Source organism: Haliotis rubra, unplaced genomic scaffold (genome assembly GCF_003918875.1).
Source record: "Haliotis rubra isolate DU_JTF1 unplaced genomic scaffold, ASM391887v1 Scf56, whole genome shotgun sequence".
NCBI classification, from domain to species: Eukaryota; Metazoa; Mollusca; class Gastropoda; order Lepetellida; family Haliotidae; genus Haliotis; species Haliotis rubra.
Window position 1 is genome coordinate 1,400,001 of NW_025767257.1, and position 27,022 is coordinate 1,427,022.

Genomic DNA, 27,022 nt, shown 5'->3' on the forward strand with positions numbered 1-27,022 from the left:
AAATGTTAATTTACGACCTTTACTTCAGTAGAACTTTAAACAGGGGTGCTGTTTTCGGATTTATACGCGTCTGTACATGTTAAGTTTGTGTAACATTGTAAAGGTGAACATGATTTATAAAACAGTGACGTGTTCCACGTGTGAATAATGTAGGGCGTAGGGTCTTGACCGCTTATCTGGGGATTTGGGGATTTATGTGTGCAACATAAACAGTTATATTAATCTTCAGGCCGCCATCCTCGGGGTACCAGGGCAGAATAGCTGGCTACCCATGCACACGTTACGTCAGACGCCAGTGACATGGGTACCAAGGTGTGTTCTCTACAGGTATTGTTGTGTGATATGTACAATCTGATCAACATCCAGGGACCCTGTCGCTATCTCAGCGCGGTTCACAATGTCGACTTATAATGTCATCTACAATAACACGGATATCTCGCGGAGACTCAACTACGTAAACAACAACAAACGTTACCCCTGGATAATGTATCTATGTCATGCCCATGGTATCAAAACAGTCATCAAAGAGTAATATACCCACCCCTACGGAGCCCATGAGAATGCTAAGACATACTCTGTTTTACAGATTAAGATTACAAATGAAGCAGAAAGGGTTCGTGAGATCCTGGCACAGTCAGGCTGGTAAGGCTCATCATCAGCTCAGGGCCCTCGCCCCCTCTACACGCAGGCCAGCCAGCGAATGGGGCTTCTCCTAGGAAACACTGCCTAGTCGAACCCACCAAGAACTTCCCGGATAATATGTAGACACCCCAATACTGCAGCCTTCTGCATTACCCAGAGTGTCAGAAGGGCTGTGCTCCCGGTGGACAACTATTATTTTTCGATGAACAAATATAACGTATTGCCGATTGCCTTGATAAAACGTAGTTTAACGTCGGATTGAATAGAGCAGTAGTCAAGACGATAACCATGTAGAAAGGCATTTTGCCAAACTAGGCACTTCAGTAGAGGGAGCGATGAGGGCCAGTGATAGCAACTACATTGATAGATAATTCCACCAGATAGTTTACGCCGGTTAACCATAGACATTAAACTAAGGTTGTACGTACGACTGAATAGATTTAAACTGCTAGTGCACGCACGGCTTACATATCAGTTACCGTTGATTGTCTCCACTCCACTGCTCATCTCTGCCCCCAACAACCCAGCCTACAACTCATATTGCTGAACAGTCTACTGCTTGGGTAGTTTGCAACAACACTGGTTGTTGAACGGTCTACTGTTTGAGTAGCAAGTCACAACACTGGTTGCTGAACAGTCTACTGTTTGAGTAGCAAGTCACTACACTGGTTGCTGAACAGTCTACTGTTTGAGTAGCAAGTCACAACACTGGTTGCTGAACAGTCGACTGTTTGAGTAGCAAGTCACAACACTGGTTGCTGAACAGTCTACTGTTTGAGTAGCAAGTCACAACACTGGTTGCTGAACAGTCTACTGTTTGAGTAGCAAGTCACAACACAGGTTGCTGAACAGTCTACTGTTTGAGTAGCAAGTCACAACACTGGTTGCTGAACAGTCTACTGTTTGAGTAGCAAGTCACAACACTGGTTGCTGAACGGTCTACTGTTTGAGTAGCAAGTCACAACACTGGTTGCTGAACAGTCTACTGTTTGAGTAGCAAGTCACAACACTGGTTGCTGAACGGTCTACTGTTTGAGTAGCAAGTCACAACACTGGTTGCTGAACAGTCTACTGTTTGAGTAGCAAGTCACAACACTGGTTGCTGAACAGTCTACTGTTTGAGTAGCAAGTCACAACACTGGTTGCTGAACAGTCTACTGTTTGAGTAGCAAGTCACAACACTGGTTGCTGAACAGTCTACTGTTTAAGTAGCAAGTCACAACACTGGTTGCTGAACAGTCTACTGTTTGAGTAGCAAGTCACAACACTGGTTGCTGAACGGTCTACTGTTTGAGTAGCAAGTCACAACACTGGTTGCTGAACAGTCTACTGTTTGAGTAGCAAGTCACAACACTGGTTGCTGAACAGTCAACTGTTTGAGTAGCAAGTCACAACACTGGTTGCTGAACGGTCTACTGTTTGAGTAGCAAGTCACAACACTGGTTGCTGAACAGTCTACTGTTTGAGTAGCAAGTCACAACACTGGTTGCTGAACAGTCAACTGTTTGAGTAGAATGGTCACAACGCTGGTTGCTGAACGGTCTACTGTTTGAGTAGCAAGTCACAACACTGGTTGCTGAACAGTCTACTGTTTAAGTAGCAAGTCACAACACTGGTTGCTGAACAGTCTACTGTTTGAGTAGCAAGTCACAACACTGGTTGCTGAACAGTCTACTGTTTGAGTAGCAAGTCACAACACTGGTTGCTGAACAGTCTACTGTTTGAAGTACTGTTTGAAGTCACAACACTGGTTGCTGAACAGTCTACTGTTTGAGTAGCAAGTCACAACACTGGTTGCTGAACAGTCTACTGTTTGAGTAGCAAGTCACAACACTGGTTGCTGAACAGTCTACTGTTTGAGTAGCAAGTCACAACACTGGTTGCTGAACAGTCTACTGTTTGAGTAGCAAGTCACAACACTGGTTGCTGAACAGTCTACTGTTTGAGTAGCAAGTCACAACACTGGTTGCTGAACAGTCTACTGTTTTAAGTAGCAAGTCACAACACTGGTTGCTGAACAGTCTACTGTTTGAGTAGCAAGTCACAACACTGGTTGCTGAACAGTCTACTGTTTGAGTAGCAAGTCACAACACTGGTTGCTGAACGGTCTACTGTTTGAGTAGCAAGTCACAACACTGGTTGCTGAACAGTCTACTGGTTTGAGTAGCAAGCAAGTCACAACACTGGTTGCTGAACAGTCTACTGTTTGAGTAGCAAGTCACAACACTGGTTGCTGAACGGTCTACTGGTTGCTTTGGTCTACTGTTTGAGTAGCAAGTCACAACACTGGTTGCTGAACAGTCTACTGTTTGAGTAGCAAGTCACAACACTGGTTGCTGAACAGTCTACTGTTTGAGTAGCAAGTCACAACACTGGTTGCTGAACAGTCTACTGTTTGAGTAGCAAGTCACAACACTGGTTGCTGAACAGTTGCTGAACACTGTACTGTTTGAGTAGCAAGTCACAACACTGGTTGCTGAACAGTCTACTGTTTGAGTAGCAAGTCACAACACTGGTTACTGAACAGTCTACTGTTTGAGTAGCAAGTCACAACACTGGTTGCTGAACAGTCTACTGTTTGAGTAGCAAGTCACAACACTGGTTGCTGAACAGTCTACTGTTTGAGTAGCAAGTCACAACACTGGTTGCTGAACAGTCTACTGTTTGAGTAGCAAGTCACAACACTGGTTGCTGAACAGTCTACTGTTTGAGTAGCAAGTCACAACACTGGTTGCTGAACAGTCTACTGTTTGAGTAGCAAGTCACAACACTGGTTGCTGAACAGTCTACTGTTTGAGTAGCAAGTCACAACACTGGTTGCTGAACAGTCTACTGTTTGAGTAGCAAGTCACAACACTGGTTGCTGAACGGTCTACTGTTTGAGTAGCAAGTCACAACACTGGTTGCTGAACAGTCTACTGTTTGAGTAGCAAGTCACAACACTGGTTGCTGAACAGTCTACTGTTTGAGTAGCAAGTCACAACACTGGTTGCTGAACGGTCTACTGTTTGAGTAGCAAGTCACAACACTGGTTGCTGAACAGTCTACTGTTTGAGTAGCAAGTCACAACACTGGTTGCTGAACAGTCTACTGTTTGAGTAGCAAGTCACAACACTGGTTGCTGAACAGTCTACTGTTTGAGTAGCAAGTCACAACACTGGTTGCTGAACAGTCTACTGTTTGAGTAGCAAGTCACAACACTGGTTGCTGAACGGTCTACTGTTTGAGTAGCAAGTCACAACACTGGTTGCTGAACAGTCTACTGTTTGAGTAGCAAGTCACAACACTGGTTGCTGAACAGTCTACTGTTTGAGTAGCAAGTCACAACACTGGTTGCTGAACGGTCTACTGTTTGAGTAGCAAGTCACAACACTGGTTGCTGAACAGTCTACTGTTTGAGTAGCAAGTCACAACACTGGTTGCTGAACAGTCTACTGTTTGAGTAGCAAGTCACAACACTGGTTGCTGAACAGTCTACTGTTTGAGTAGCAAGTCACAACACTGGTTGCTGAACAGTCTACTGTTTGAGTAGCAAGTCACAACACTGGTTGCTGAACGGTCTACTGTTTGAGTAGCAAGTCACAACACTGGTTGCTGAACAGTCTTATCATTGGGTGCCATGCCACAACTCAGATCGACTATGTTTTTAAATTGTACCAATTCAATTTAAAACGTAATTATCTCCTTTGAAATTACAACAATTATGATGACGTCTGAGCCCTTGAATCCATCGGTCGTTCTGGACGTGCATTTTGCACAAGTTAATCTGACATTATATATAAGATACGTATTATACATAAGATTCTCATGTTTTTATTCTCACTACTTCCCCATTACGGAAAATTGATTTAAGAGGTGAAACGTAAACTAGAAAAGCTGAGAATGACTAAAACTATAAAGACTGTGGATCCAACAAATATTAAACACTGAAAGTACAATCCTGCACTTTTGTTAAAATAATATTTTTCTTGTTTTCTTGTCTTTTTTTTCTTTTGTCTATTCTTTTGCGCTAATATTTTGGAAACTTTCAGTATGTCGTAAAAACGCAGACAACAACAAACGTTTAAAATAAACAACAATAATTTTACAATCAATAATATAATTGCTGGCCTACACTATATCCAACTTCACCACATCAAGGTAATCAGTCGACAACATATGAAGACTGTCAATTGGTAAATTGCTATTCCTTTAATATAAGAATTCTCTCTCCGCAATTTGAAACCCTGATCGGCCCTCAATATCAATTTATGGTACGTTTAAAGCTTCCTCGAATAGTAACTGGGTAGAATCAGATATATCACAATTACTTACGGTGCCAGAATACACGTCTTGCATTCTACCTTCCCAATCCATGCCGTATAGATTCTACAGGATGATCACATCAATGACTCCACGGCCGGAATCCTCGGGCCGGTATGCCTCTAACAACGTCCCTTCGGCCGATAAGAGGTGCACGCTCTTAGTTGTAAATTTCAGTAAGAATATTTGAACCAACAAGGCATTGTTTACCCACAAGTTGTAGCAAAACGATCACGTGACTCTCAGTGTCGTTGCGTTCTGCCTGCGCCTTGATCACGTCAGCTAGTAGGTGTTTGATCAATGCTTGTCTGAACTAGTCACCTGCCTCGGATATCAGTGGTACGAGATAAAATCGGCCACCATCGAGGAATATTTCCTGTCATTACTGACTGAATGTTGCGTGTCATATTTCTGTGACGGCATTCTGCAGGTGTATTGTCTGTCAATGTCGACTGTCTTTACCCTAGGGACTGGTGGGGAATCTCTTGCAGATGTTCATAGCGGGTGCTGGCGGTGCGCACCTTGCACGTCCCATATTTTGTCAGACGCCTCACTTGTCAGCCTTTGTCAGTGTCATTTTCGTGTCTTCAGTCCCTGACGTCTGCTCTGTGACAAGTACTGGTCTTGTGACCAGGAATCTTAACTCTTGAACAGGAGATTGAAGGGGTGATTCTAGATTGTCAAAACAGACGGTGATTATCGACTGTCACAATGTTCAGACGTCTCGATTGTCATTACATGCAGTGATTTTAGATTGCCTTTCATGCAGTGATTTTAGATTGTCATTACATGCAGTGATTTTAGATTGTCATTACATGCAGTGATTTTAGATTGTCATTACATGCAGTGATTTTAGATTGTCATTACATGCAGTGATTTTAGATTGTCATTACATGCAGTGATTTTAGATTGTCATTACATGCAGTGATTTTAGATTGTCATTACTGACGGCGATTCTTGGCTATCATTACAGGCGGTGATTCTCTATTGTCGTTGCAGACGGTGATTCTAGATTGTCATAAAAGACGATGATTCTCAATTGTCATTACAGACGGATTTTTCTCGATTGTCAATACTGTTGGGAATTCTCGATTACTGACTGACTTGTCACTTGGTTGTCATTACAGATTGAGCATTCTTGACTTTGATAACTGACGTTGATTTTAAGAGTCATTACAGACGGTGGTGATTCTTGATTGTCATAACTGATGGACTTCTTGATTGTCATTTCTTACAGGATTCGTTATTGTCATTGTCATTACTACTGAAGAGGAACAGGACGGTGCTCATTCGATCATGTAATGTTCACACAAAGATTTCACTATTACGCAGTTCGTTCTGTGTGAGACCAAGAGCTTCTCTATCAACACTCGTATCTTCTTGGTGAAATACCCACATGCAAAACGCCAAGATCGAGTTTGTTGGTGTCACGCATGACGTTGAGAATGTTGTAAATACATCACACCCACAAGGGCGTATAGCTGCTCGTGGTAAGTCCAGGTGAACATGAGCCAAACGACCACACTCTCTTCTGAGGGAGTGTAAAATATGTATAGGAGTTTCTTGTCATCTATCAACACATATATTACATTCGGTACATACGTTTCGGATAACGTTACACTGACGGATCATAAATCTCACTCGTCTTTCCCTTAAGAGCCCTTATAAATCCAGTGTCCCCATTATAGAGCTGTTAGTTTTTTATATTATTTCGTTCACTGCGTTCTTAAAATAGCGATTCATTTGATGATTATCCTGAACGGGTCAAAATCCCGGTTAGAAATGACTTTGTACTTCTGTGTCCAAACAGACCCATATGGAATTTGACCTACGATGGGAGTGGTTACTGTAAATCTTTAAATTAATGTGAGGGTGAATTAAATGCAGAAACACAGTAACAAGGGGTGGTGGGGTAGCCTAGTTGTTAAAGCGTTTGCTCCTCATGCCGAAGAACCGGGTTCGATTCCCCACATGGGTACAATGTGTGAAGCCCATTTCTGGTGTCCCCGACTATATTGGTGAAATGTTGTTAAAAGCTGCGTAAAACCATACTCACTCACATTAACTCCCAGGCTACCACACCGCCCCTCTAGCTGCCAGAAACTGCTGACATTGTGATGTTCAGGTTATACAGAGCACACGACAAAAATCATGTGATCCTTTCATGCTGGTGAACCAACAATTTGGAACAAAATATTGACTACTTCAGGAAATATTTCCATACTTCAGTTTATTTTCATGAACAGCTGACATTAAATATATATTACATGAACAGTGTCCACTTAGTAACCATGGCAACATATCAGTATCTGTCGCAGATATATCACAGGATGTTAGTTTGCCTGTGATTATGTGCAAAACAAGAGCAATATCAGGGCATAACATACTTGAGGGTGCAATATCTCAAGCTGAAGAGTTGGTTCACCAACTTTTTACCACTCCATAAAAGCCTAGTTACATAATCAGTAACAAAGCATTCGCTCATCATACAAGAAGACTGTCTTATATATACTTTAAGCCTAAATAATAGTTCTGTTCCCTAAACCACATTATTTCAGTTGTTGGATGGACATCTGACCAATTGTCATGAAACAGAACTATCCACAATGTGTTCTGATGAGAGGTGAGCCTAGATTGTATATCTGGACTCCCTCAGACACAGCTATAACCTAATGACGCAACATCAAAACATTGCAAACAAACCTGTGATGAAAACAAATCCCACATTATATGTGCTATACCCTTTTTCATCATCTGCTTATAAATATGAGTCAGTGGGTGAGTGAGTGAGTTTAGTTTTATGCCACACTCAGCAATATTCCAGCTTGATGGCTGTAGTCTGTACATAATAGAGTCTGGACACACATCTTGGGAGATAAAATGAACTGTACTTACGTATTTAGTTTCACATGGCCATCAGACAAATAAGTGAATAACAATAAACAAAAGAAACATAGCGTAAATAGGCGCCTCGATCGAGTCAGGTTGCAGTGACAGTAAGGTTTATACAATAAGAAAGGTTCTATGATCTTATAAGGTCTCTGTAATGAGCTATGCGTTGTGCAATTTTTTACAGAACTTAGGATGAAATATTTAGAAACCAGACCATTTCTATAGACCTTATTTATGGTTCTATGGCGGTTGAAGGCAGTTATTAGGCATAACCAAGAGAGTTCTGTGAAGATCAGTTAACATACACCTACAAAACAACCAAACTTATCACATATGATGCACCAAATCTTCCTTAAAAGGATTTTTAAAACAAGACCATAATTATGTAGCAATTACATAATGGAAAGGGAAGACGCTGATGCTTCCACCAGTGACTCAACTTGCCTGTATTTCTCTAGAGGTGAGGAGGGGAAATTGGGTTTTACGTCATGCTTGAGAATATTTCGCTCATATGACGATGTGCATGCGTTTGTATGTGTATGTGCAGCTGTTTGTACCAGCCCAGACTGAAGCTGGTTTTATAGTGCTAGCCCACTGAGATACCATGCCGCAGTGAAGCATGAATACCCCACTCAGACACATTATACTGACTCCGAGCCGACCAGTCCTTGTTGTACCCATTAATGCCGAGAGCCAGGCAGGGACCAACAAGTACCATATTTTAACGTCTTTTGGTATGACGCAGTCGGTCTGGGATCGAACCCGCGACCTTCCGTTCTCCAGGCGGACGCTCTAACCAATACACCACGGAGGCGGTCTCTCTAAATAGAACATCCATGTACAGAAAAGTTTGAATTTGGTGAAGTGGATGGTTGGTATTAAGGATTACTGAACTTCTTTTGTAGTTAAGAGTTAAATTATGTTAATTTTAATATACTTCTGTTGACATCTGTAAATAGTGTCCAGCAACAGTGTGTTCACAAATCAGGTTTGTCCTTTCAACAAGGTTCTGTTTCTTCATGAAGAAACCAGAATGATATACAGATTGGCTAACAGAACTGTACATTTCTTGTATGGATACTCATAGTCTTGTCTCCAAGAAGTGATAGGCAACAGATGGAGAGTAAAATAGCTCATACAAGTTGGTGAAAAACACAATATAACTTGCCAACAAAACAAAACGGTTAAAGCCAGTCGTTGCTTTTGAACAGATGTAGTCAACCATGCACCAAGCTTAGCATCACTGCTGTGAAGACATACAACCAATCAAAAAATACATTTCTCTAAATACAAACTATCCCAAATAATCGTGACAACACTTTCATTCGATTGAGCTTTATTATAGGTAAAATCAGTTTTGTGTCAGCTCATGACTACAAGTCTGTTTGTGTCATGAATTTGACATAACTGTGACATAATATTAACTATCCTTAATTATTAAAGTGTGACACAGAAGTTTTGACATGAACAGAACCAAAGCCATCAAGAGTTACCTCCCTTGTAACAGAACTCCCCAGTTGGGCAAGGCAACTATTGTCTCTGTCAATGCCCTTTTTCCTGGATGTAAACTTCCGAGATACAAGCTGTATGTTTGTATACAGTTATTGTTTATTATTGCACCTTTAATAAATCTTTCAGAATTTCAGTTATAATCCCAGTGACTTTCGAACAGTGCGTGAGGCTATATCCTCAAACTTCTGTCTGTCCTCCCTCCATGTCTTCGCTGCATCGACGTTTGCTGCACTCTCATCATTCGGTTCTGAAACATCAAATGGTTGAATGAGTAAATGTTCTTTAAGCTATTAGCTGGCATTTCCAACAATATCACAGCTGCCTGTAAACAGTAAGATCTGGATAAACACCTAGTGGGTGAGAGCATGAGGAATGTTTCAAACCATCGTTGCAACCTATCAGTCAAAACAAACCATGAAGCATAACATTCTGGTGGTCATGTGCATAGAGCCCAGGTCACAAATCAGTTGATGATAAGCAGCATTGGCTACAGAGAGTGCTTGGATGGGTGGCCATTTTTGGCAGCTTGACTCTTGAGAGTTTCTACGACTTCAGTTCTGCCCCACAACAAGCACATCTGATACATGTGGTCTAACCTTAGGCAAGCGAGTTTGTTCAAAATGGGTACCTGGTGGACAAGATGATCATGTGACTGCTAACATGCCTGTGCCTCACAGGCAGCTTAGGTTAACCATGGCAATAATGTCCATTATGTGCTTAGAGTATGCCTGCACAACATGGAGTTTAATTATTATAAACCATACAATCCTGAGAGAAGTTGCTACTGCATGATGTAGAACTGCTGCAATGGGACTGTGGGCTTAGCCTTGCGTTTTTTTATATGAGACTGGAGGCCTCAGTTTAATTTGACACACAGAGGTGGGCCAGAACACACAGAGGCGGGCCAGGACACACAGAGGTGGGCCAGGACACACAGAGGAGGGGCAGGACACACAGAGGTGGGCCAGGACACACAGAGGTGGGCCAGGGCACACAGAGTCAGGCCAGGACACACAGAGGTGGGCCAGGACACACAGAGGTGGGCCAGGACACACAGAGGTGGGCCAGAGACACACAGAGGCGGGCCAGGACACACAGATGTGGGCCAGGACACACAGACGAGGGACAGGACACACAGAGGTGGGCCAGGACACACAGAGGCAGGCCAGGACACACAGAGGTGGGCCAGGACACACAGAGGAGGGGCAGGACACACAGAGGTGGGCCAGGACACACAGAGGAGGGGCAGGACACAGAGAGGTGGGCCAGGACACACAGAGAGGAGGGCAGGACACACAGAGGTGGGCCAGGACACACAGAGGAGGGCCAGGACACACAGAGGTGCAGCCCAGGACACACAGAGAGGAGGGGCCAGGACACACAGAGGTGGGGCCAGGACACACAGAGGTGGGCCAGGACACACAGAGGAGGGCAGGACACACAGAGGTGGGCCAGGACACACAGAGGAGGGGCAGGACACACAGAGGTGGGCCAGGACACACAGAGGAGGGGCAGGACACACAGAGGCAGCCCAGGACACAGAGAGGAGGGGCAGGACACAGAGAGGCGGGCCAGGACACACTGAGGCAGGCCAGGACACACTGAGGCAGGACAGGACACACAGAGGAGGGCAGGACACACAGAGGAGGGCCAGGACACACAGAGGCAGGCCAGGACACAGAGGCAGGACAGGACACACAGAGGCAGCCCAGGACACAGAGAGGCAGGCCAGGACACACAGAGGCAGCCAGGACACACAGAGTGGCAGGCCAGGACACAGAGAGAGGGCAGGACACACTGAGGCAGGCCAGGACACACAGAGGAGGGCAGGTGGGCCACACACAGAGGCAGCCCAGGACACAGAGAGGAGGGGCAGGACACAGAGAGGCGGGCCAGGACACACTGAGGCAGGCCAGGACACACAGAGGCAGCCCAGGACACAGAGAGGAGGGGCAGGACACACAGAGGCGGGCCAGGACACACAGAGGCAGGCCAGGACACACAGAGGCAGGCCAGGACACACAGAGGTGGGGAAGGACACACAGAGGTGGGCCAGGACACACAGAGGCAGGCCAGGACACACTGAGGCAGGACAGGACACACAGAGGTGGGGAAGGACACACAGAGGCAGGCCAGGACACACAGAGGCGAGGGCCAGGACACACAGAGGAGGGCCAGGACACACAGAGGTGGCAGCCCAGGACACACAGAGGTGGGGAAGGACACACAGAGGTGGGCCAGGACACAGAGGTGAGGCCCAGGGACACAGAGGTGGGCCAGGACACACAGGTGGGCCAGGACACACAGAGGCATGCCAGGACACACAGAGGCGGGCCAGGACACACAGAGGATGGCCATTACACACAGAGGCAGCCCAGGACACACAGAGGTTGGCCAGGACACAAAGAGGTGGGCCAGGACACACAGAGGTGGGGAAGGACACAGAGGTGGGCCAGGACACACAGAGGCGGGCCAGGACACACAGAGGTGGGCCAGGACACACAGAGGTGGGCCAGGACACACAGAGGCGGGCCAGGACACACAGAGGCGGGCCAAGACACACAGAGGTGGGCCAGGACACACAAAGGCGGGCACAGGACACACTACTGATGTGTATGACACCCTTGCTGAACCAAAATAAGATGGCCATAATTATCTTAGTGGATCTGTCACTTCAAACGTTTTAAAGACCATAGCCCAATGGTAAGTAACTGAACCAAAAACAGGTGGTCACAGTTGATAACTGGTTGACAGGGTATAAGTCTTAGTCCTCACTGCATCAGATGGCATTTAAGGTACCAAAAGGGAACACACCTCTGTACATGAAGGATTGTTTCTATTCACAAATACAAGAAGCCTGTGTTCTCCTTTATGCCATGGAGTGTAATGTTCCTCTTTACTCAGCATTGTCCAAGGCTAAGGGCACATCCCAAGTGAAGGCAAATATCAGCATGCTAAATTGTGAAAGATGAGTTAACAAATACAGGTAAATACTAAAATATGTGATGCACAAGCATAAGAAATACCAAGTTATGCCAGTTTTAAAACACCCTGGTGTCCCATTGCTGTTCAGATATCCCTGTGGCTTACCTGCCAACATGCTGACAACTGACAGCAATATTTTCTCCACACTCTGTACAGGGCTCCACCGCTCGGCACTCGTCTCGTACCCCATCGGATCATCCCCGGGAGCGTGCAGGATTGATATGCAGACCCGGCCATCCGGGTAGACTGAAACATGGCAGGGAAAACACAGTGAAACATTTCAAAAGGTCGGCTCAGAACTCATAGATCTATAAGCATATATATCATGTCAGCAAGGAATTGAAACATTCTGTCAGTTTCAAGTCTGCAGATTCTGTCTATATATTCAGTAATGTTAACTATGGTACTAAGTCATGTTTACAAAGATGACCACTCTATAAGTTGTATGCTTCTCTCGAGAGTAATATGGTCTGATGTACGCCTGTTTGTAGCAGTGTCACCCGAGCCGGTAGGCGAGGGAAGACATTGCTGCAGAAAGGAGTACATCAGACTGTATTACCCGAGGGAGAAGCATACAACATATTTATCTTACCGCCATTTTAAAATATAATATATGTTAAGATATGTAAACAAAATGGCGTCTGTTTCTCGACTGGATTTTTAAAATCAGTGAAAAACATATTCTGAAAAGCTAAAAACAGCTATAAAAATGGATAATGTAATTTTCTGAATAAAATTGATATTTTATACTTATCCTGACTCATGTATTTTTGCTTGTCTCCTTTCCTTCCCGAACGTTAGTGGAACACTTGTATCTCCTTATTGAAGCTCCCTTCAATAAAACAGATGTAAAATCACTACTCACCACGAGTCATCTCCCTCACCGTTTTGGCGGGAAAACGGCGCCACCCGTCTTCCCACGCTTCACTCTCTCCGAATTAATAGCCCGACACTTTAATTTACAGGGAAATCCAAAAGTGTCTAGTGGGGAGGTTGGGAGGGCTTACCTCATGAGTCAGGATAAGTATAAAATATCAATTTTATTCAGAAAATTACATATTTTTCCTTATCCTGACTCATGTATTTTTGCTTGTAGAATCCGTCGGATTTGGTGGTGGGTCAAGCCACTTCTGGATTCCATGAAGTGATTTACATCTTGCATACACCCCTATGGGAACTTCTATTTTACTGCTATGCTCTGCTGCTGCTGTAACCCTTTACTTCCAGCTTTCTCTGATGGGGGGACCACAATTGTTAACTTTTGGTCCTTGCTTCTGTTAACATTTTATGTGGATTTTGCAACTCCATCTCTTGATGTGAGCATCAAGTGGAGAAGGGACCCTTTCCTGTACGAGTATCCTTACAAGTACAGGTCATATCACTTATGCTAGTCTGTCTTAGACGTGCATATAGACTATAAGCTGAACTCTCCTGAGTGTAGGCTTTTGCAAGTCATGTGATAAAAGGGCGAGACTCCATCTCAGCGCCTTTGAGGGACTGTCAATTGTTGTGCAACAACAAGTGGGCCGAAATGGTGAATCCCGCAGACGTCCTCGGTGGCGATGTCCCTCAGGTAATGGTTGGCAAACACCATGTCCGATTTCCAGAAGCAGCCCTCCATTATCGTCCTGATAGAGCAATTTCCGTGTAGAGCGAGTGTTGACGCCAGAGCTCTAACTTCATGTGGGTTGTAGGCTCTTGGAGGATCAAGTCCTGCTGCTTTGTAGGCCCGTAGTATGACAGTTCTGATCCAGATAGATATCGTAGTGCGTGAGCCCTCCGTCTGTGTCGCTGTCGATATCGGGACGAAAAGACGCTTGAATTTTCGTCTCCTGGTCTTAGATCTTTGTAGGTAGACTTTCAATGCTCTCACTGGGCATAAGGATAGGTCGTGCGTATCCTGTGGTCCAAGGACTGATGATAGTGCTGGGATGTGGAACTGTCTGTCCGGTTGACCTGGCAGTTGATTCTTTGCTATGAAGTCCCATCTCAGTCCCATATGCACGATGTTTTGATTTTCATCAAACCGTGTTCTCTCAAAGTCCAGAGCATGTATTTCCGACATCCTTGCTGCTGTAGCTAAGGCGATCAGGAACAGCGTCTTCTGCATCAAGAACTCAAAAGATGTCTTATCTAATGGTTCATAAACGTCACTGGTGAGATGTCGTAGGACTACGTTGAGGTCCCACGCCGGAGCTTTAAATCTCTGCTGTTGGTACTCCAGTTTAAAAGAGCGTAGCAAGGCCAGTAACTCTGGTACTTTTGTCAGTTTTGCACTCGTCCTCATGGTGATAACTGAGCTCAATGCCGCTAGGTATGTTGAGAGTGTTGACCCTTTTAACCGCTTCGTTTGTCTTAGGTGACAAAGGTAGTCCGCCACTTGAGGGTGTGTCGCTTTTATGGCTGTGAAGCCGTTCTTCAAAGCGTATGTCTCGAATCGTCGCCACTTGTCGTCGTACAAGTTGCGTGTAGACTTGCGTAGAGCTAGTGTGACTGCTTTCGCTGCCCTGGCGGAATATCCTCTCATGTTCAAGCACGCCTTGATACAGTCCACACGTGTAGCCGGAACACCTCTGGGTTGCCGTGTGCTTGCTTTGTGTGAGGATGTACTAGCAGATTCGACCACTCTGGTAGTTGCAGTTGAGGCGGTCCTAGTTCTTATATGAGAATGGGGAACCATATTCTCGCTGGCCAGTAAGGCGCGACCAAAATCAGTTGTAGGATCTTCGTCTGACTGATTTTCTGCAACACCCTTGGTATTAGAGCTGGTGGTGGAAACGCATAAGCGTTTAGTCCTTTCCAGGAGATGCTTAGAGCGTCTGTTGCCCATGCTCGTGGATCTGGTATTGGTGAGACGAATGTTATGAGTTGATTGTTGAATCATGTGGCAAATAGGTCTATTAGTGGCGCCATCTCTTGTATGATCTGCTTGAAGATCTCCGGATGTAGCATCCATTCTGTTGGGGATGGCTGCGTTGGACGGGATAGTGCGTCTGCTATCACATTCTTGGCTCCTGGAATGTGGCATGCTCTTATGTGGATGTTCAGGTTGTCTGTTAAGCTGAACAGTTGAAAGCAGAGGTCCAGAAGGTTCGCCGACCTTGTTGATCCTTGTCTGTTTATGTAGAACGCCACTGTGGAGTTGTCCGTATGTACTGTCAGATGAGCATTCTCCAGAATGCTGGTCCAGTGGAGTATGGCATTTATCACTGCTTTCATTTCCAGCATGTTGATGTGCAGATCTTTCTCCTCTATGGTCCATGTCCCAGCTGACACTTCGTTGTCGAGGTGTGCTCCCCATCCTTGGAGAGATGCGTCCGCGTAGAGATGCGTCTTGCACTCCGGCTCTGCTAAATAGGTGCCTCCGCAAACATTCGATCTCTGGGTCCACCATAGTAGATTTGGTTTTAGTCCGTCTGGGAGTCTGAAGGGGTCCAGGTCGTCCAGATGAGCATTCACGAAGACCTGTAGTGGGCGTAGTTGTAGTCTCCCTCTGCGTGTCATGTCTTGTGCTGACGTAAGGAGACCCAAGAGATTCTGCCACTGTCGTAGTGGCCACAGAGAGAGTAGAGCTTTGCGATATCATCTGTTGTATCTTTAGCCATCGGTCCTCTGGTACTGCTATCCGGTTTTCTGTTGTGATGAACCGGATTCCTAGGAACTGCAGGTCCTGTGTAGGTTCTAGGTCCGACTTTAAGAGATTCACTAGCCACCCCAGTTGTGTGAGCAGTCTGATGGTGAAGTCCAGCTGTAGTCTGAGATGATTGGGATCTTGATGAACTTGAATCCCGTCGTCTAGGTAGAACACACTGCGTAGACCTCGATGATGTAGGTATGTGACTATGGGCTTCGTCACTCTTGTAAACAACCAGGGGGCCGATGATATTCCAAATGGCACCTTCCATTGGTAGTGTCGTCCGTCCAGTATAAACCTCAGGTACTTCCTTGAGTCCGGATGTACAGGAATATGCAGGTATGCGTCCTGTAGATCTATGCTGGCCATGTGGTCCATCGGACGTACGAGATGTAGTAGTTGTGGTAGATGAATCATGCTGAACCTTTGTGGTTTGCGTAGATAATCTCTGTTGAATGCCCTCATGTTGTAGATTAGTCGGAACTTTTCTTTGGAGTTTTTCTTTGGAACTAGGAAAACTGGGGAGTAGAATCCTGGTGAGATCTGGTCCTGGTCCACCACTTCTATGGCATCCTTCTCTAGTAGAGATGTGACTGCTTCTCGTAGCCTTTCTGTCCGATGGGTTGTAAAGTCGAACTTCTGAGGTTTGTCTGTTAATGGCGGAGCTGCTTGTAGTTGTATGCGATATCCGTCTCTTAGGATGTTGGATACAAATGGATCTTGAAGAATTCCCCAGTTCTCCCAGTAGCTTTGTAGACGTCCACCCACTTGTGAAGGTTGTACAGGAACGGCTGGGGGGTGGAAGACTCCAGTCGTTCCGAACCCCTCCTTCAACGTCTATAGCCTCTGGCACCTCTGGGTGCCCTGCCTCGTCCGGATTGTCCTCTATAGTTGCCGGCTGGGCGACGAAAAGAGTCCTTTCCTCCTCTGGAGGTCACCATTTTCTTCGCTCTTGCTTTCTGGATGCCTGCAAACTTGGACTTGCCCGAGTAGTGCTCGGACGTCTGCCTGATGACACTGGCTAGTGTATCGATGGACTTGATCATTAAGACCTCCCTGGAGTCCTTCGTGACTTCCTTGGCGGCGGCGTCAATGGGGCTCTGTACAGCGACTTCGTGAAGCGTTCGCTCCAGTTGCAGGATGACAGTAGTCCCTGTCTTCTAGCTAACGTCAACGCTGCTGATATGGATGATAGATGGTCCGTCATAAACTGCTGGTCCTTCTTCTGCGTGAGTAGAGCAGAATAGATCATCCGGTCCTCCTCTGAAGTAGAGTCCCTGAACTTGGCGATGAGCGTCTCATTCACTGCCCTGGATCTGTTCAGTCCGAAGCACATCCTTCTGGTCATCGTGTCTATCTGCGCCAGCTTTTTGTCCTCAATCTTGTAAGATTTGGTCCGGGCGTCGTTGATGATCTTATAGTTGTCATCGATTTCTTGTGCCTTCATGAAGGGGTCCATGTTGTGTAGCGAGAACTTCTTTGCGTTGAACTGTGGGATATTTGGAGCCTGAGACTTCGTTGCCTTCCTGAAGGCTGCATCCAAATTCTCTGGTACTTCCGAGATGGGATCAATTGGCGGTAGAGTGATCGTGTCGACATCATCGTCCTTCATTAGGTACGTGAGTGCTGCATTCTCTTCCTTAGAGGGTGACGCTAAGTCCAGTCCATTAGCCATCCAATATTTTATCTCTGAGTCCGAGAAGATGATACAGCCGTCGTCCTCTGTATCAGGTCCACTGTTATGAGATGGTTGATCGTCCTTCGCTGGGGATCTGTGTGGTGATCTGCGTGGAGATCTGCGTGGAGATGAACCCGTTGAGCTGCCTCTATGGGGCGACCTCCGCGGAGACCTGCGCTTGAGCATGGGAGCCCTGTGGCTGATGTGATGCTCTTTCCTGCGCGTAGCGCTTCTCCATCATCTCCATTATCTGCTGAGAGAACTGCTGCATGAAGGCCCCGGGGTTGAACGTCTGCGATGATTGAAGAGCTGCCCTCTCTGCGCTGGTAGCGATTTGGTCCAGGGATCGCTCATCTGCCGCCAGTGTAGATGGTACCTCGGACTGCGTAGATAGATCTGCTGACGTAACCGTCCTCTTATGCTGTATCTCAGGGATGATCAGTGGCGGCTCATCATATAGTCCTCTCTCTTCCATCGGGACGATCTCGGCCGAAAAGGTCCTTGTAGTCTGCGCAGACGTCCCCGTAGAGCTGTTAGACGTCTTAGGGCTGTGAGGCTTTTTCTGCGTAGAGGAAGGCTTCTTCTTCTTCATCTGCGTTGAGGGGTTGTCCGATGTAGAAGCCCTCTTCTTCGAAGTGGCGTACAACATCCCACGCCCATCCTCCGAGGACATCTCCGGCAGGTCACTTGATGGAAGTAAGTCGTCTGACAACGATAGACAGCTCGTGAAGGACTCAACCGGTTTATCCATGACTTGTAAAAGTCACCTGGATTTGTCGCTAGCATGCCTAATTACAGAGAATAAATATTTATTAAATTGAATTTTTGTTAAATGCTGACAAAGATTACAGCGAGAGCTGGAAGTACATGTTGCTGTGCAGCTAGGGCACAATAAATGCGGGTCTGCAGCAGAGAACCTAAACCTACAACGAAAACAGGTTTTCATGAAATGTAAACAACTGAACAATCATGTACAAAACCGTGAATAAACAGTCAAATTATGAATAAATTTCAAACCATATTGTTGAAGGATACTCCCTAAACCCCTATAAAGGTAATATATAGGGTAATAACTAATTAATCAAAGGATATAGTGTCGTATTGGAGACACAGGTGCTCTCCCAACCGTCCACTAGGGCGAAGAAGGAGAGAGTGAAGCGTGGGAAGACGGGTGGCGCCGTTTTCCCGCCAAAACGGTGAGGGAGATAACTCATGGTGAGTAGTGATTTTACATCTGTTTTATTGAAGGGAGCTTCAATAAGGAGATACAAGTGTTCCACTAACGTTCGGGAAGGAAAGGAGACAAGCAAAAATACATGAGTCAGGATAAGGAAAAATATTATGTTTAAGTTGAGTGTGCAAACGATTCAATGTATAAAATATTTTAAATAAAGCAGTGAAAGTCGGTAAAGTAAATCTGTACAAAGTGAACACAAAAACAGCTGATCGAACGTTTTTGGAACTCCGTGCACTACATGCGCCATATTATGATGTCACAGATTGTTAATGATACAGCTTCTAGGCGGAGAGTTTGGCAGTTACCGTGGCAGTGGGTAATATTTTTTCCAGTTGTCACCCTCCTGGGAGGGGTGACACGGAAACTAGTTAAAGCGTCATTGACCAATGAAATTAAAGTATTTTACATAAAGGTAAGATCAAATTAGCATTTGTTGTCAGCAACCCATGCTTGTCAAAAGAGATCTCTGATTTAGTTGATGCATCATATCCCAGTTGCATGACACGATTCTCATTTTGTCAACCACTGGGTTGTCTGGTTCCGACTAACTTATGATCAGATCAATGTCATATAGCTCTATTGTCTGAGTAGGGTGTTAGACAACAAACTAACAAACTGGAGGTATTCAGCGATACTTCTACAGGTTACAAGCTTCAATGATACTATTTACTGGTCACATTCGGTCTACCTACTGTTTGGATGGAAGATGTCACACGTAAACTTCATCTTTGGTGGACTCAGTGGGTAGTCCGCTGGAAAAGTCAATCTCGCTGGAAACACTCCACCCTCGAAGAATGTACCCTCTGGACCCCTGGGAAAAGGAACAAGAAAAAGTGTGCCTTAACAGCCTGAAGCTCATTTTCAACTCAATTCTATTATAAGTTGTATGCTTCTCTGGAGGGTACTACGGTCTGATGTACGCCTCATTGTAGCTGGTAGGCGAGGGATGACGCTGCTACAAAAAGGCATGTTAAATGTACAAAATATCAGTATATTTTATTTTGAAGATCGATAAGCTCGCTATCGACAATATAACATGTAAACAAAATGGCGTCTGCCTCTCAACGGGAGTTCTAAAATCAGTGAAACATATTCTGACAAGCTTAAAACTGCTATAAAAATTGTTTGTTTGTGGCACTTACCGTGGCAGCGGGTAATATTTTTTTCCAGTTGTCACTCTCCTGGGAGGGGTGACACGGAAACTTGTTAAAGCATCATTGACCAATGAAATTTAAAGTATTTTACATGAAGGTAAGATAATTTGTGTTATCTACAGAAGCTTCGCCTGCCACTGTAAATAGTACATTAATATATAATATTTATATCATTTGCTCACTAAAATTTAGCATTCCCTTTCAATACTTCTGATGATGGCTGCAATATTGTCTTCAGTAGAAAAGTGTGAATAGATATGTTTACTGGATACAGGATATATCAACAGCACATTGCAGAACAGGTCACTACTTTCATATGAATCTACATTAGAAACAGCATTGTTTTATGTTTATTCTTTGGCAGTATTCATATTCACTCAAGTATTTCCTTTCATTTCATGTTTATTTGTACGTTTAGTTACAGGAAGTTTCCTCGTGAAGATGTAACAGCAGATTACTTAGAATGAAATAAATTTTCTATCAAAACATACTTTTAGAACAGGAAGATTTTTTTAGGTTGAATCTTGTCTGAGATTCGAACCCACACTTTCAGAGGCAAGCACGTAATCGCCAGTGCTGTTGCGTTCGATCATTTCGCATTATACATGAACTCTGTTTTTTCACATACCTTCTTGCAAAGCAAATACCTATAGCTATGATAACATCATCACCCAAATTGATGCCTGTACAACAAATAAACAGAAAGGTCCAATGATTGGATTACATCACAGAGGATCTTCCACAGAATTCAAAACTGTGAATTACATTTATATTTGTGATGTAGGGCAGAGGGTAGCCTAACAGTTAAATCGTCTGCTCGTCATGCTGAAAACCGGGGTTTGATTTCCCACATGGGTACAATGTGTAAAGCCTATTTCTGGCCCCGATTTCTCGAAACAAACTTAAGTCTGAGTTTTGACTTAAGTTAGAGTTTTTACTCAAATTTGAGAAAATGCATTTCCCAGATTGAACTGAAATTGATATTAAACTCAAACATAAGAGACAATTTGGGTTTGTGGATAGATTATTTAAGTTGTATGGGCTTTTCTATTTTAAAAATGCAGTTGAGTTAAAGATTCAGATGTTTCAAATTGTCAAACTCAGTTTGAAATTTGAGTAAAAACTTAAGTTTGTTTCGAGAAATCGGGGCCAGGTGTCCCTCGCTGTGACAAGTTGGAATATTGCTTAAGGCGGAGTAAAACCATACTCACTCACTATTTGTAATGTATCAGAATATTCTCTACAACATCAAAGTGAGTGTGGAAGAGACAACATATTTTATGATTAAAATGTACAGAGGTAGTACACTTAGAACACCGGCACATTCACCAATGGCAAGGTAGATCTAGTGCACACACATATTGGATTTTCATAAAGAAGATACTATATGAAAGAAAACTGACTCAAGTTCAATGTTATACAGTTTGGTTACCCTGCATGTAGAAGTAACACATTGTACAACCTATACATGTTTTGCTACAGCAACATCATTGCAAAGCTTCTTTGAGTGGCATTTACAAGCTGGTATGATGAAGGTGTTCTAACTCGGGCTTGGGTTGTGGAGCTGATGTTCTTTGCTCTCCTGGCTAGGGTGGCGATTATTCCTCTCTTAATTTGTAATGGGTGCGTTAGACTCAACCTGACAATTAACAGAGAACAATGTTATTACATCCCTACAGCTTACTATCATCTAATCAAGGCCAATCATGATTAAGCCATCTCCTGCACTCCGTCCAATCATATCCATTGTCACAACAATTGTTAGTATGTCCTCACTATGTACATCAACCTCATAAAAATTGTATAAAATCAAATATCCTCCATGTAAATATTCTCCTTGTCCATAATGTTATGTATCACTTGCTTGATAATGGCATTAGCATCTACATTGAAACGTCGCATCCATTGCTATAAAGAAGTTGTCTATCCATAAAAAACTTCCCTGTGCAACATCATCACAGTGTGGCACTGAGAGGTACACTAGACAGTTGATGGCCAGGTACCATTACAATTATACAGTAAACTTCACATCGTGCCACAAGAACTACACACCTGTACCTATGGTCTATTGACGTCATTTGTTTATTGGGTAGCCTAGTGGTTAAAGCTGCAGAGTCACGCTGCAGACTCGTGTTCGATTCCCCACATGGGTACAATATGTGAAGCCTATTTTATGGTGTTCCCTGACGTGATATTGCTGAAATATTCCTAAAGGTGGCGTAAAACCCAACTCACTCACTCATTTGTTTATCACTTGGCACCAGTGACGTCATATTGCAAGGTACATAAGCCATGGTGTATTTATTTTGGAACAAGAACTCTGTTCAATGTGCAAAATATGAATAGATATAATGCAACAGATAAATTAGATACTTGTGATATCTTTACTGTTTTGGCTATGAAACTATTCGACAAATACATTTTATGCTGTAAAGGTGCAAGACAAAAAGGATAAGTTTTTATGTAAACTTGCCTACTAAGAAACATTACGAGGATGACTCCCAGTTGCCAAAACATGATAAAAAAATGTCTGATGACAAAGCTGACATTGCTTCATCTTCTACGTACAATAAAAGACAGTAGTTATGTTTTGAGGGGTGGCACAGCCATTCCCCATTAGATGTATTTTCATATTGTTCATCGGTATGTGAACATCTTCTTTTTATGCCTCTGTCTGCTAATGATACCTCATATAATCAAGTCCAGTCCCAGCACATCAGCATGATAAGTGGTCAATGGCAAAAGGATCCATCCTAACAATCAAGGTCACACTGTTGGAACCCAATCCTCCATTTACCATGATTTCCACTTTAGCAGTACAGTTAGCTAAGTAGACTGACTGACTGACTGAGTATGGTTTTACGCCACTTTTAGCAATATTCCAGCAACATCACGGCGGGGGACACCAGAAATGGGCTTCACACATTGTACCCATGTGGGGATTCGAACCCGGGTCTTCAGCGTGAAGAGTCAACGCTTTAACCACTAGACTACCCCACCGCCCCAGCTAAGTAGAGAATTGTGGATATCCATGTACAACTTACATAATAAGGGCTTCCCACTCAAAGAAATTCTCCTCATTGACTGGACCAGCAATAATGCCCTCAGGAGGATTCAAGGTCAACTCTGTAATTACATGAATAAATTATATTCAAAGTTACCATATATATGCAAAAAGAGTTTATCAAGTCTGGCTCATAAGTGATATTGTGTTGTACTATTAATACTGTTAATGTTTCCTATTGAATCCAGTCATATATTCACTTTTCATAATGACTGTTGTATTTTCAACAAACAGGAACATAATATGATTGTAAGACTTACGTTGTATGATAATGAATGTATTTTATATTCTTCAAACCATCTTATATATATATTGATTTAACTCAGGTAGAACACTATAAGTAAAACTGCGTGGCTATAACCGTGGTTATTGGCTTGTGCCTCAGTCTATGTAATTAGCCTCTAATATAGTGTGATGAATGCAAAATATACTTGCATACAGTGATTTGGAAATTAATTCTTTCCTGTTGACGGCAGCAGCTATCATAGGTGCTATAAAAATTCGATTCGATATTGTAACAAACATCTACTGAAAGAATCGTGTACGTTTATACTCAGCCATCAGACGTTTTAGCGCTGAGCCAGCCATTATATTTCAATTGTGCAGATGTTTCGGGGGAAATAAAATTGTTATAAAGACATTTCGAACTACGCCATGCTTGTTGATGTTGTCACTTTCTTCAACTCTTCTTCGTGTGAGACACATAAAGTTCCGATAATGTAAAATACATTTTCATTGGTTAAAGTAAATTACCACACATTTTTATAGCCAATCAAAAAGAAGAATACCGGTTTAGCCTGACCATCATGGCGCCCCGCGATTGATAATGTGGGCATAGGAAAATATTTGCAGATTGAGCATTTTCCAGTCAGGACAGGGGATCTCTTTAAAAAAAGGTAAACGTCAAATTATATTTTGCACAAAATATCGCATTTCGTTATCTTTCAGTGGTGAGAAATCAAACTTACTCATTTGCGGAAATCAGACAGCACCTTATCAGAAATTCTTAAAACCATTGTCTTCGCTTGCGCGGTTCTTTATGCTTGCAGACACGAATTCTTTATTGAATCGTAACTGGAAATCTGTCACTAAGCCATGTGATAAATTACGGTGTAAATTATGTTCCTATTGAATGCATGTTTGATATATTTTGATCAAGAATCATTTAAAAATATAAGCTTGATATGTTCCTAACGACATACTGACACTGTCTTTAGAGCGGCAGCAAGAAAATGTCTGACAGTTCATTATGTTTCGTTACCAGCAACTAATTGAAAAGTTTATTTTCAGGTATTAAGTGGGAAGAAAATTTTACGACATTATGGCTGACGAGGCAGCAGCAAACGAGCTGAGATGGACTGTGAGTGTTTGTGATTATTTTTTCAGTTGTGAACGAATTCATTCATCCGTCCTTGAGGTAAAAGGTCATGACCCTTATGTCACGTGGTAGTTATCCGCATATTGATTGGACGTTGCGTTTTCTAAACAAAAATAGAATGTGTCGACTGTTTTCATTGGTTGATTTCTTGTGGCAATTTTGAAACGACTACAGTTAGGAAGGCTGTATAATTTCGAGGGCTACAGAAACACGAAGCTCCTGGGAAATAATACGTTTTGTGGGATAAAATCCACTTTCAACCGTTTTGGACACCAATTTGTCAGAATGGATTCTGAAGGTCCACTTAAAGTGAGTTGTCATCTTCTTTAATTTGATTTGATTATGGTAACAACCACCAATTTTGACTGTTTCCTGTAGTTAGTTGACAAAGAGTGGACATCATACCAAGAATTGATGAAAATTCTCTCCACAGTCTCAGATTCACCTTAATCTTCGAGTAGTAGATTTACTAGTTCAGAGGGGGAGAGATCTCTCCAAAGACTCAAGAAATAACAAGACACAGTTTCAATCACAAAAAAAACTATAATAAGGGCATTCTTTTTCCTGGTCATAGCATTCAAAAGTTTCATTTCGGTTTAAACACAGTGTAATCACAGTATTTTGAGGGCATCATAAACACAAAAACCGTGTTGGTTTGGTCAGGTGCCTGGGATGTCCACAAATTCCTGCCTCCATCCATAGTAACAGTTTCCAAGTTAGTTGAGTTGAGTTGGGTTTTACGTCACATCAGACGTTTGCCATCTTGGAGATAATATTTTTCATGTGTTTGCTGATTGTGGCCTTGATGGGTATCACTGATGAGGTTGTCACTTGCCATTATGGAATTTCTGTTTTAGAGTACTTTTTCAGTGTTTATGGATTACTTTGACATTCAGTGTTTTGAAGTAATCTCAAATGAGACACATGATTAACTGCTACTAGCCATTAGCTACATTGACATGTTTGGTCCTGTAAAATCTACTCAAAAGTTGCTGTATTTTTACAGTATACTACTTTACTTGCATATATAAAAACGGGACTGACTGTCAATGAGTCATTGTCTTTAATATTTGTGTATCCTCAAGTTTTTTCATTTCTTCGCAAGTGATGGATAAGGCAATACGGTTGGATAAAAACACTCATAGTTAAACAAAACTAAGCTAGTAAATTGACATATTGATAGTTGGTGATTAAATTAGAGGAAGTAGACTGTCTTCATCTAACTGACTTATGAACAGAAATTTGTTACTCTCACCAATTTGGCGTCACAATTTGTAAAAATCAGATATGTATCAGCACATTGGTACTCAGACAGGATATGATGTAATGCAGTTGTAATTTGATGTGATGAGGATGAAATCCTGCTATGACTGGTGTTAAAACCAAACACACTGTTATAGAATATATTTTTCAATACTTCATTGCTGAACCTTATGTCCAATACCAAACCTACATGTTAGAATTTATGATATCCTTGTAATCATTGTACATATCATATGTGATTCTAGTTTTGACTGAAAAAAATAGATTGATTTAACATGTAACTATTTTTCAGACCCTGTTTGACAATATGCAGGCCAAAGCTAAGGCTGCTATGGAGAAGAACAAGCCGAAGTCTAAAGCTGCTGATGCTGGGGGAAGGGATTTCGCCCCAGAGATGATGGAGATGGCAGCTGAGAATCAGGGGAAGAAGGGGAGCAACAAGAGACTGTCTGTTGAGCGAATCTATCAAAAGAAATCTCAGCTCGAACATATTCTGCTGCGTCCAGACTCGTATGTCGGTTCTGTTGAAGCTGTCACGCAGGTTAGTAGACAGTTTGGCTGAGTATGTAACTTGTTATCATTGCAGGTATTGCAATTTATACACCCATTTTATTCATAAAAAACAATTTCACAACATTTGAATTATTTTATCCTTTATGTAGTGACATATTTGCTTTAAGAATTTGTCTAGACTTCCACATAGTTTGATCATCGACCCCCAAGTTTGCATCAAATACCAGTAAAACTACTCTAATTCATGTTTATATTTATGTAGTTATAACTGATAAGATGGCTTGGCCAAGGTGACTTGTATTTTCACAGGACCATTAAAAACAGCCTAATTGCATAATTTTACAGTATTGAATATAAAATTTAAATAGCTTTGAAAGAAAAACTTTAAGTAATCTGTTTTGAACTCTGCAATCATTGTCTAGTGTTCCTAACAAGGGCACTTTGGTTAGAGTCCCAGATAACAGACATGAACCTTGCTGACTGTTTTATATTTGTTGTGTTGCAGCTTATGTGGGTTTATGATGAAGTGAATGACAGTATGGTCCAAAGGGAAATCACATTTGTACCAGGACTGTACAAGATCTTTGATGAAATCATGGGTAATAATTCTAATATGATTTTTTAAAGAATTATTTTGTTTGGAGAACAGATTAAAATTATCACAAGTTTCAAGCTTTTGTTGAAATGAAACTTTAAATGCCGGGGTGCAAACCTAAAAACCCAATGGGTTTCCAATTAGTCTCCCATTGGCTACTCCTGAACAGTGTA

At 43.0% G+C, this 27,022-nt stretch overlaps 3 protein-coding genes across 3 annotated transcripts in view; 1 reads left to right on the forward strand and 2 right to left on the reverse strand.

Moving 5' to 3' along the window:
- LOC124254002 (chitin synthase chs-2-like) overlaps positions 1-5,497 on the reverse strand; it is a 63,158-nt gene extending 57,661 nt beyond the window's left edge. The window contains exon 1 of the transcript XR_006892361.1: positions 4,957-5,497. The gene's annotated coding sequence lies outside the window, so the exon portion shown is untranslated. The remainder of the gene's footprint in view (positions 1-4,956) is intronic.
- A 3,663-nt stretch (positions 5,498-9,160) lies between these two features.
- Positions 9,161-23,803, reverse strand: LOC124254013 (ubiquitin-conjugating enzyme E2 G2). Its single transcript, XM_046687875.1, has 5 exons — positions 23,646-23,803; positions 23,081-23,162; positions 19,575-19,693; positions 12,439-12,579; positions 9,161-9,595 (listed from the first exon to the last, which is right to left on the reverse strand). The coding sequence occupies exons 1-5, from the start codon at positions 23,686-23,688 to the stop codon at positions 9,483-9,485; spliced, it is 498 nt and encodes a 165-aa protein (XP_046543831.1). The 5' UTR covers positions 23,689-23,803; the 3' UTR covers positions 9,161-9,482.
- A 91-nt stretch (positions 23,804-23,894) lies between these two features.
- LOC124254012 (DNA topoisomerase 2-alpha-like) overlaps positions 23,895-27,022 on the forward strand; it is a 41,450-nt gene continuing 38,322 nt past the window's right edge. The window contains 4 exon segments of the mRNA XM_046687874.1: positions 23,895-23,994; positions 24,390-24,460; positions 26,034-26,282; positions 26,760-26,853. Of these exon segments, the coding sequence (XP_046543830.1) occupies positions 24,422-24,460; positions 26,034-26,282; positions 26,760-26,853 (382 nt within the window). The 5' untranslated portion in view covers positions 23,895-23,994; positions 24,390-24,421.

Excerpts from the sequence above, each read along its gene's own strand:
- LOC124254013 (XM_046687875.1), bottom strand. The coding sequence starts at position 23,688 with ATGGCTGGCTCAGCGCTAAAACGTCTGATGGCTGAGTATAAAC. Across the intron at positions 23,163-23,645 it reads TCTGATGGCTGAGTATAAAC|AGTTGACCTTGAATCCTCCT; the intron begins GTACACGATTCT and ends ATGTAATTACAG. Across the intron at positions 9,596-12,438 it reads AGTTGTCAGCATGTTGGCAG|AACCGAATGATGAGAGTGCA; the intron begins GTAAGCCACAGG and ends TTGATGTTTCAG.